Here is an 11,509-nt window from a genome sequence, read left to right as displayed (position 1 = left end):
TCGGTGCGGAGGTCACCTGCCCAACCTACACCCTCCCGTTCTGGAACGGGAGCCTGAGGGGCAGGGACAGCAGCAGGGGGACAGCACCCGCGTCTCTCCGCTCCCACGGGTCCCTCAAATCGCAGGCTGCCGCTCCCCACTTCCCCAGCAGCTGTCACGGCCGGGGGCGTGGGAGGGGCGGGGCCGCGCAGAGACGAGGCCTTTTAAAAAAAAGCGAGGTAATTAGCATCCTCCGATCCCATTGGCTCTAAGCCGTCCCTGCTTTGCATACGCCCGTCCCTCCGGCTGCCCGGGGTTTGCTGGGGTTCGGCAGGGTTTGCAGCCGCCGCGGCCGCTGCTGCGCTTCAGTGCAGGGCGGGCAGGCGCCGACCGAGCCGGGGCCGGGAGCCCGGAGCCAGCAGCCGGCTGCCCGCGGAGCTGCTGCGGCGGCATCTGGAGCTGTCTCCGTCCTGCGGACGAGTGACGGCGCCCGGCGGCTTCTGAGCCTAGCTGGGCCCAGGGAGGAGCGGGCTAGACACTTTTTATTTTGGAGAGGGGCGAGTCCCAGCAGAAGCTTCCTTTCCGGCCTGGCTCGCTCTTTATTGCGTCCCGCTCCGGCCCGGACTCTGGAAGATGACTCCGGGGTCTGCTCTGTGTATTCAAGCGGCGAAGGCTCGGGGAGGCAGCCGAAAGTAGTAACACTTGGTAGTAGCAGCTGGTGAAAAAGTGAGCCGAGGCGGCACAGACTCGGCTGTCCCCGCGTCCCCCGGCGCCCGCTGTCCCTCGCCGCTCCTTTCCCTCGGCTCCCCGCGGCCGCAGCATGAAGTGGCGCAGAGATGGCCAGGAGAGGTAAGAAGCCGGTGGTGCGAACGCTGGAGGATCTGACGCTGGACTCGGGTTATGGTGGCGCGGCGGACTCGGTGCGCTCCTCCAACTTGTCTCTGTGCTGTTCCGACTCGCACCCAGCGTCCCCGTATGGCGGGAGCTGCTGGCCGCCTCTAGCTGACTCCATGCACAGCCGGCACAACAGCTTTGACACCGTCAACACTGCCCTGGTGGAAGACTCCGAGGGGCTGGACTGCGCCGGCCAGCACTGCTCGCGGCTGCTGCCGGACCTCGACGAGGTTCCCTGGACCCTCCAGGAGCTGGAGGTGCTGCTGTTGCGCTCGCGGGATCCCCGGGCAGGCCCGGCGGCCCCCGGCGGCCTGCCCAAGGACGCGCTGGCCAAGCTGTCGACGCTGGTGAGCCGGGCGCTGGTGCGCATCGCCAAAGAGGCGCAGCGCCTGAGCCTGCGCTTCGCCAAGTGCACCAAGTACGAGATCCAGAGCGCCATGGAGATCGTGCTGTCCTGGGGCCTGGCGGCACACTGCACGGCGGCCGCGCTGGCCGCGCTGTCCCTCTATAACATGAGCAGCGCCGGCGGCGACCGTCTGGGCCGCGGCAAGTCCGCGCGCTGCGGCCTCATCTTTTCCGTGGGCCGAGTGTACCGCTGGATGGTGGACAGCCGCGTGGCGCTGCGCATCCACGAGCACGCCGCCATCTACCTGACGGCCTGCATGGAGAGCCTCTTCCGGGACATCTACTCGCGGGTCGTGGCCTCCGGGCTGCCCCGGAGCTGCAGCGGCCCCGGCCCGGGCTCCAGCTCCAGCTCCGGCCCAGGCCCAGGCTCGGGCCCCAGCGCGGGCCCCGCGGCGGATAAGGAGCGGGAGGCACCAGGAGTGGGAGCAGCGAGCGGTGGCGCCTGCAGCGCAGCCAGCAGCGCCAGCGGGGGCAGCAGCTGTTGCGCCCCGCCGGTCGCCGCGGCCGCCGCAGTCCCGCCGGCCGCCGCTGCCGCCGCCGCCAACCACCACCATCACCACCACCACGCGCTCCACGAGGCGCCCAAGTTCACCGTGGAGACCCTGGAGCACACGGTCAACAACGACTCCGAGATCTGGGGGCTCCTGCAGCCTTACCAGCACCTCATCTGCGGGAAGAACGCCAGCGGTAAGTGGCCGCGCGGGTGCCACTCCCTCCCACCCAACCCGGCCAACTCTCGGCTCAAGTTTGCCTCGAACCCCCCTCCCGCGTCTTCCCGGCCACCCGCTGCTGTCCCAGGGTTCCGAGGGGGCGGCCGGCCTGCAGGAGGCCAGAGACCCGCCAGTTCCCTTCTGCACTCGGGATCCTCGTACTTTACGCGGCTGGTCAGGTTCTAGGTCCCGGAGCGCGCGGTTCCGCCCCCGGTGAGGGGCGGGGCGGCGGCTGCTTCCAGCAGGCGGTGAACGAAACCTAGCACCATTTTTCGGAGTAGATTTGAGATCATTTGCGCCTAAAACATATCTTCTACCAAAGTACCGTTTGTTTTGACCTTGAAGATGCCACATGCCTAGGCGCACCAGTTTGGCTCCCTAGGACTCGGGAGGAGGCGCGTTCCTCTCTCCGCCGCCCAGTTCTCGTGCTTCCCCCACGCCCTCGGGGGACACTGTCGGTGCGCTGGGGAAGGTGGGGCTCCGCGGTCGTAAAGGCGGAGTGGTTCAGAGCTCGCGCGGCCTAGGAACAGTCGGAGAGAGGTGTGTGTTGTGACACGGTGAAATGGGAAGTCTTGTCGGCCCCAAGTTTTTCTGGGGCAGTCGTCGAGGGCCAGAGCACACAGCTGGTGGGGGCTGTGCAATGGTCAGTGCCCCTAAGTCCGACCTCCCAGCTCTTGCCGCTCTCCGTTCCCTCTGGCAGAGGGCTGCATCTGTCACCACTTGGCTGAAGGAGCGCCACTAGGGACCCGGGCAGGACGGGGGGGGGCGGGGGTTCTGGAGGGGGTCGTCAGCTTAGGGCGTTCTGTCATCCCCTCTCCACACGTCCTTGTTTTGGAGGCCCGAGCTGGGTGGGTTTGAACCCGCAGCTCTGGGGGCGGAGGGGGTGGGGCGAGGGGCGCTTGTTTTCCAGAGCTCGCGCTGGCGGTCCTGCCTGTGTGCGAAAGCCCGAGCTAGACGCTTCAAAGCTTCAATTTTCCACAGGAAATGGCAGACGCGTAACCGGAGACTCGAAAAGCGAAATAAAACTTTGTTCCATATTCGGCGGTTTGGCCGGAGGTCGCGTGGTTGGCGCTGAAATGCAGTCTTTCTGGGCAGATTTCATTCATGTTGCTGCCTGTCTGCTTCCCGGGGGCTGGAGGAGAGAGGCGGCGGGCGCGGCCCGGCCTCCGGGTGCCGAGTGTGTGCCCGTGAGTGTGAGCGTGCGTGCGTGAGCGTCTGTGCGCGCGCGCGCCTGCGAGTGTGTCAGTGTGCCCGTGAGTGTGCGCAGGGACGAGCGGGCGCCCTTCGGAAACCCACCCTGCAGCTCTCGCTCCCTTCAGTTGCATTGGATCATCGGTGGAGGAGGGGAAGGAAGGAGCAGAGCGGCTGTGGGTGGACAGCGGGGGCGGGGGGGGGGGGGTCGGGGTCCTCGTTGATCCCCAAGGCTCTGAAGACGTCTTTTTGCCAGAGCCCGTCTCCCTCTGCTGCCAGCCGAGGGCCCAAAGAGCAGATATCTGCGAAACCACACACAGACACACGTGCACACGCACGTGAAATCCGGACAGACATGGAAACATCTGGGGAGAAGGCATCGGGGTTTGTAGTCGTGTGTGCTGCTTCAGACTAGGGGATTCACTTGCAAAATCCGGGAGCTTCGAACTGGATAGTTCTTTGTTTGGAAACCTACCTGCACCAAACAGCACAGGGGAGCTTAATTTTGCTCCCACTGAGTGCTCTCAGCGCCCCGCATTACAATCATCCTTTGCTCCTTTGCTGCCCCTCCCCCAACCCCTTACCCCATTTCTGGGGCTGGAACCTCCACTTTTCTCTCCCTGAATATTTCCTTTGGGAGAAAGAGCATTCCCCTCAGGAGACTCCTGTCTGTAACTCCAGGCACCCTTGCTCCACCTGTCTTTGCCATTCTCTTGAAGTTGTGACTTTGGGCAAGTCACTTTCCTTCTCTGGGCCTCAGTCTCCTGGCTCATCTATACAGTAAGGGGCTAGATATGTAACACATCCCCCAAGTCTGTCCTCTTGTAGCCCTGTCTGTGTTAGTAGCCTCTGCATTTTTTCAAGTTGGTTTCACTTTTACGATCTTTAACATCTTTTAAAGACAGTTTTTGTGTTTATCCTTTTTGGAGTAAGTATAATTTAAGGAAGGAGAGGACCACAGAATTGGTTTTGGGCAGGGTGAGTGTGTGGTGGTTGGAGTTTGCTGCCATCACAGCGTTTCCCACACCACAGAACTTAACTCCTGGGTTTCAGGGCCCCAACGGCCTTCTCTGGGTATGAGAGATACTGCAATTTCATTGTGATATCTTCATCTCTTTTTCTTTGGGTTTATTTAAAATGGCAGGTCATTTATGCAGAAGAATTAAGGAATGAGCGATTAATTCCTTAGGTATCTGAAACATACATTAAAACATCAAACCTGTTTCTTAAACTATTTCGCATGCAGGCTTTCTGATCTGCAAGCCTTACGAAGAACAGCATACCTTAAGTAATAGATTTTCCCCCTTTAACTCAGTAGCATCGCTTATTTATTCATTTGTGAATTCATTTGCTCATCAATATTTTTTAAGCATTTTCTAACGCTAAGGTCTGAACAAGCACTGGGTGAGAGGTAATAACAGCTAATAGTATCCAGCACTACTACGTATATCGACCCATTTGATTCTCAGCGTTCCCTTGAAAAGTACTCCTGTTATCCCCATTATATAGAGGAAGAAACTGAGGCACAAAGAACTTAAGTATTTTGCTTATTTGAATGCAGACAGCCTAGTTCCATGGTCCGTGGTCTTAACCACTGTCTGTTTGACTGTAGTGGCAAACGAGTTCCCTGCCTTCAGGCCATCCTACCTGCCCTTCATTACCTACAGTTGAACAAAAATCCTGACATTCTTACTGTTCCAATTTATACACGTTTTGTCCCTACCAAACTGAACTGGGCAGAACTAGATTTTACATGTTTTTATATCCTCTGCCAAGCCTAAGAGAGGGCCTAGAACATAGTTGGAGCTTATTAGATGCCTGTTGATTTGAGCAAGCTGTTGTGCTATATGACACAATGATGTCTTGAAAGAAGCTATTGCTTTTTGAGTTGCTTGAATCATCCTTTCAAGTCTTTCTGCCTTGGTTACCCCTTCTTACTGCTATCTCTGCACTGCCCATCCTTCTAATTTGCTGCTGCTAAACCACCACGGCTGAGGAATCATAAAACCAGTCACATGGGATCTGGCTCCAAAAACAAAAGATAATTGGCTCTGAGCGAACAAAGCCTTAGTGGCTCTCAAGAATCATAAGCATGGGCTTTAGGGCATGAACTCTGTGGTGAGGTAAAGACCCTTCAGAGCTGGGTTTTTTCTTGTGTTGATTTTCAGTTGTTTTGAAGAGCCAGGGCAACAACTAAGACACTCCAGTGAGTGTTGATGTTTCTTTGGAATTTTAAAATTTGACTTGATTGATTTTGCTGAAGCTAAACTGGGAGTGGGTGTGAATGCTTTGCTGTGCCTTTGCATTAGTGTAGTCATTGTACCTTAACCTTCTTCAGAGCTGGCCAGTTCTTACTCATCCTTGAAGACTTGGCACAAGAATGATCTTCCTGGCATCCCTGTGAGGGCTTCCTCTGTGCCATGCCTCCACCTCTCTTGTTCATCTTTATATCTCTTTCTGTATCACCAGTCTGGTATCAGGTACTTAGTAGATGCTCTGTAGTGTTTGCTGAATGAATATGACTAGCCCACTCAATCTTTGCGATTTAAAATTTATCCATCAGCATCTGTAAAGGCATGTTCAGGGAATAGCCTCCATGTGAAGTCAGACCTCCCGGATGTGAATTTGAAGGCTGCCAGTTTCTAGCTGTCTGTTCTTAGGTATGTTACCCAACCTCTCTGAGCCCCAGTTTCCTCAGCTGTAAAATGGAGATATTAATTATTGAATATTAAATGAGATTACATGTCTAAGGGTGTCGCTGTCTGGTGTCTGACACATGGTAGGGGATAAAATGATGATGGTGGTTGTGGTGATAATCTAGGCACAATGGTATCTCTCATCTCTATCACATCCAGATCGACTCATTCCCATAGGCTCAATGTGGACGGGCCCAACAGGGCACAGAATTCTAACTGAATCCCTCTTTTGATATTCCCATCACCAGATAACTCAGTGCACCCACCTCAGGGATTGACCCCATGGGCACAGCCCCATTCCAAGGTCACAAATAAGATTGTTTTGGTCAAAGGAAAATAACTTATTTTATTTGCTGTGTTTTCTAATATAAAAGGCGTCTTTAGTGAAGAGGCACTAGGGAACTTTCTGGGGTGATAGATATGTCCCTTATGTTGAAAGGGATGTGGGTTCAGAGGGATATGCATTTGTCAAAACTTACCCCATCATAAACTTAGGATTTGTGCATTTTACTGTATTGCACAATATACTTTAGTAAAAAAAAAAAAAGCCATACCGAAACAAGCTGTGGTACTCTTGAATAAATTTTTGATTTAAATGCAAGAAAGAATTTGAAGGAAAGACTGGAAGAGGCAGTGTGGTGTGATAAAGGGGGAAGGACTTTGCACTTAGAAGATCTAGCCTCGAATTTCGGCTCTGCCACTTTCTAGCAAGTGACATGATTTTGCTGAATTTTGTTTTCTCATCTGTACCATGAGGGTTACAAAAAAAAAAAAAATTGTAAAGGGAGAAAACCCAAACCTACCACACAGAGCGATTACAAGGATTATGTGAAAACACCTGCCACATAGTAGGCATTTGATAATAGTGGCTTTGTTAAAAGACAGATTATTTGGGCTGGTGATAATAATAATACTTTGGGGATTTTGAATAGTCTTTTCATTTCAGGGATCCCCAATCACTTTATAAACATTAATTAACATGAGGGTTTGCCTCACCAACAGTGGCTTGGCGGGTAGGTTGGTTCTCAGGTCTTTTGCTTTTCTGTTGCCCTGTAGACTGTGATTCTGCACTAAATGCTTGCTCAGCAGTTTTCTGTCTCTGAGCTGGTTGTGGTGTTCCATGGTGCAGCATCGCTGTGCTGGACAAAAATGTCACAGAAGAAACTCAGCTTCTTAAGAAGAAAACAAAAGCTATCTTGAGGGCCAGCCATAGCAGTGTCTGCTCACAGAACACGATTTTAATTAACTGGCTCAATGTAAATTACAACTTGGAATTTGGGTCAGTAGAGGGTTATTTGGTTTTCTATGCAGACTTGCCAGTTCAGTGCTGGGACATTTACAAGTTTGGTGTTTCCTGAAACATAAAATAAAAATAACAACAAAATGAAACTATGAAGGAACAACCTGGAGACCTCGGGTCAAGGGTGGGGTGCTGATGGCCTCTTATAGGAGAAAGACCTATAATTCTGAGTCTGTTATTATTTATGACCTTGAGCAAGGCACCAAACTCACCTGTGTAATCGGTCTGATTATCATCTACTGAGAGGTAAATATAAGATAATAATTGATTGTGGAGTCAGATACACCTATACGATGCAGTTTCCCTATCTGTAAAATGGGTATTGTAATAATAATAGCTACACTTGTATAGCTTATTATGTGCCAGGCACTATTTTAAGACCTGTGCCTACTATAATCATTACAGTTACATCAGCTATTATACAAGGGTACTTCAAAAAGTTTGTGGAAAAAATAGAATTGGAAGATAATGCTAATCTTACCACAAACTTTTGGAAGCACCCTCATAAAAGACAATCCCCAAATCTCAGTAGCTTAACACAATAGAAGGTCCTTTCTTCTTATCTTTAACTCTGATTGCGATAGCAATGGGGTGAGATAAGGTGGGAGGATCATTCAGGCGCTGATTGATGGAGATTTTGTTCTTCAACATGTTGCCATCAAAGCCTTCCTTGGACATTCGTCCAGCCAATAGAGAAAGAAAAAAAGAATGTGGAGGAGCTTAAGAAAGGTGTTAAGCCTGGAAAGGACCTACACCTCTTGTGCCCCTATATCATTGGCTAGATGTGTCATTGGCCCCCTGGTCACCATATGTCTGTGTGTGTCCTTCTTCTCACACACAAAACACATTCTCTTTTCCGTTAGGGAGGAACCCACATTATTTCCAATCACTGCTTCACTTGGGCGATGCTCAGTCCTATCCAGCGAGCTGAGTGTGGCTACTCACGGTTCAGGGACCCATGCGCCAAAAGAGACATATGACCTTCATTCTGCATCCGTATACCATATTACAACAGGGACTGCAAACCACAATAAAACTCCCATTTAGAAAAAGTGATAGTGGGAGATACAGCACCCACCGTCCTGAGTAGTTTTGGAGTAGTTTTGGAATCTCGCCGGGCAGGCACTATGCGGCTGTGCTCTGGCAGTGGTGAAGTTCCTGGATTAGGCCCTGGTTCCACGCCTTGAAGGGATTTACTGGATCATTGTTCTCCGCACTGTCATCGTTCTGCCAGCTCTGTCTGGTGGGAGGATTTTCTTTGTCCATTATTCTTCTTGGCCACACCTGAAGTGGGTCTTGGGGAGTGTGGCCTCCTTGGGGGCTCTTAGCCTTTTGTAACTTAGTTCATGTCCTTGAACTTTTAGGGGACCAAGTATCGTTTTAATGCTGTAACAGTAAAAGACTTTTAAAATCCAGGCTTATAGATTTTGCAATGCAGTTCCCTCAACAACTTAGTAAGGTTTTCATCTACGATGTCTAGTGTGCCACTAGCCGCACCCAGAGTTATTTACTAGACCTCATTATCAAGCCTGGATTATTTCTTTGCTTTCTTATCTCCACACCTCTCTTTCTCTCTTAATTTAATGGCAGCTGCCTTGAGGCCAGTAGGCTCAGGTGGGAAGTTTATACCCTTAATCTGATATTTATTTCACTTAAAATTCTTCTCAATCTTTTATCTTACTGCTTATGGTCTAGAAATCGTTGGCTTTTTCACCTCTCCACTATTTCTTTATAATTTTACTTGCATACTGTCTAATTTATGCCTGAGATCCTCTCTTTCTCTAACAGCTTGTTAAACTCAGCCAGGAACAATCAGCAAACTGAACTATCATTATTTTTTCCAACCTCTTTCTCCAGAGCTTACAGGCTCATTAAGCATGAGTTCTGACTTCTAAGTTATTGTGGATGACAGTTTAACCAACATTTTACCACTGCGTCAGTTACATGGCCTCAGCTAGATGTGAGAGAGCTGGGAATTATGGTCTCTGGTGAGCAGCCACCCCCAGCTACAATTCTATACTATCAGAGAGGCATAAATTTTTGGTAGAGAGCAAGCCGTCCCAACAACCTTAGGAAGCAGGTGCTATTATTATCCCCATTTTACAGATTAAGAAGTTGAGGAACAGAAAGTTTAATGAATTTGCCTAAGGTGACACAGCTTGCAAGTGGCTGGGCCAGATTTGAATTAGGCAGTCTGGCTCTGGACGCAGAGAATGCTGTGAGGATTAAAAGGACTTAACGGGTGTAAAGTGTTTATTTTAGTATCTCACTCACTGTCCACACTTAATAACTGGTGTCTTTTTTGTTTATTGTTATCGACTGTATCATCCTATACTGGAAGTGGGGTAGATTAATAGTGAATAGGTGTGAAGCTCTCAGGCATGAGTAAGATATGAATCCAAAAGAGTAGGTGCTCCAGGAAAATTGTATTTTGTGTCTGTCTTCTCCCCTTGGCCATCCCCTGCGTTTTATCCGCAGGGGGATCTACTGGTTGCTGAGCCAGGTCCTCTGGGAGGCCTTCCACACACATTACTTTGTTTAACCTCCAAGTTGTCCTTGTGAAGTGGGTGTTTCTTATCTCCATGTTCCTGGGGAGGAAACTGAGGCTCAGAAAGGTTCAGCGACTGGTTCAAAATGCCATAGCTACTAAGTGGTAGAGTTGGGATGTGGGCTCCAGAGCCTGTGCTCTGAACCACTACAACCCAGCGGTGAAATCTGGATCAAATGAACCTCAGAGAGGATCCAGAAAGTCTCCAGAGCAGCTGGAGGGGTGTGTGGGGTGGAGGACGGGGCTTACGTTGGTGCTGGTGGTTATGGCTGATGATTGTCCTTATGTATAATATGTGGTCACAGGTCTTTTTATAGCCCCTGCTGGCTTCTCCCTCCCTGGCTGTCCCATGAGTCACTGCCCAGTTGTTCATCAGATCACAGGGTAGCCTCCTCAGCCAAGGCCCTGGGGCAGTGGCTGGCCTTATAATCTCCAGGAACAGTTCTGTCCTAGCTGGTAGGCCCAGTGTTATAAGAAACACGGGCTCTCTCACTCGTGGAACTGAATGCAGAAATCTGTGGTATAGAGAACTTATTCTAGTGTTGTAGTAGAGACTGAGCCTGGTCCTCCCTGAGAATCACAGGGCTGGGGTTGTCCCAGACTTTGGGGTTTGCTGGACCAAGGTGCAAACTCTGGCTTCACCACCTATAAGCTGGGTGACCGTGGGCAAGTCAGTTAATTTTTCCTGGCCTCGATTTCCTCATCTGTTTAATGAGTATAATGGTAGTCCTCCCTCATAGGGTTGTTGGGAAGACAAAATCCTTAGAATAGCATTGGACACATACCAGATGCTCAATGTGTGTTACCAGTGCCTAAGCAGCGCCAGCCTCCTTGCTTAAAGATCTGTTCCCTGGACCCTGCCTCATTTACTGAGTGAAAGCCTTTAAATAAGAGATTGTTGGAAAGCAGACTTCTGGGGTTTGACCACTTACTAGCTGTATGATACTGGGCAAGTTACCTAACTCTCTGTGACTCAGTCTTCCCCTTTGTTAAATGAGAATAATAATGAAACTGGGTTCTTAGGGCTGTTGGAAAGTTCCTGACATGTAGAAATTGCTTAATAAATGTTGGCCATTGCTGGATTTTATTGTATTCACTTTGACTATTTCTACAGGTGCTGTGTTAGATGTTAAGCAACATGGTCCCTGCCGTCGTGGAGCTTGCAGGCCTGTGATGGATTTAGTTTATTCATCAAATGAGCATACAGATGTAAATTTACAACTGTGACACTTGCTACAAAGGAGACATGCAAAGGGCTGTAAGAGTCTTTACTAAGGCTCTTGATGGGGTTGGGAGTGAGGGTAGGCTCCACTAGGGAAGTGAAAAAGTAAGGCTTGGAGGAGGCTGAAGCATGGCCAGTTGGGTAGAAAAGGTAGGAAGAACACTCCACGGCTGCAGGCCTCATGTGCAAAGGGCCAGCGGCAGAAGGGAGCATGGTGAGAAGGCAGAACGGCCAGTGTGGCTGAGTGGGGTGAGGAGAGCTGGGCAGAGGTTAGACCAAGTGTCTGCCAGATTAAGTCTGTCTTTTCCTGAGTGCACTGGAGAGACTTTGACAGCTTTTAAGGAGGGAGATGCTATGATCAGATCTGTGTTTTAAAAAGCTCATGTTGGCTGCAGTACAGAGTGGAAAGGAAGGGTGCACATGGGAAGGCTAGTTAAGTATTGTTATCACCCCCATCTTATGCAAGAAGAATCTGAGGCTGCAAGACATTTAGTCACAGAGTCGCTAAGACAATAAATGGCAGAGTAGGGCTTTTCGAACTCAAGTCCAAGAAATTTCGTATTC

General features: G+C 50.6%; 1 protein-coding gene across 1 annotated transcript in view; it reads left to right on the top strand.

Moving 5' to 3' along the window:
- The first annotated feature begins 364 nt into the window (after positions 1–364).
- The window catches only part of ABTB3 (ankyrin repeat and BTB domain containing 3), a 301,083-nt gene continuing 289,938 nt past the window's right edge, over positions 365–11,509 (top strand). The window contains exon 1 of the mRNA XM_063075203.1: positions 365–1,965. Within this exon, the coding sequence (XP_062931273.1) occupies positions 816–1,965 (1,150 nt within the window). The 5' untranslated portion in view covers positions 365–815. The remainder of the gene's footprint in view (positions 1,966–11,509) is intronic.

This window comes from Cynocephalus volans, chromosome 12 (assembly GCF_027409185.1).
Source record: "Cynocephalus volans isolate mCynVol1 chromosome 12, mCynVol1.pri, whole genome shotgun sequence".
Lineage (NCBI taxonomy): Eukaryota > Metazoa > Chordata > Mammalia > Dermoptera > Cynocephalidae > Cynocephalus > Cynocephalus volans.
The sequence above is the reverse complement of the archived record's forward strand: the minus strand, read 5'-3'. Positions and strand labels throughout refer to the sequence as shown.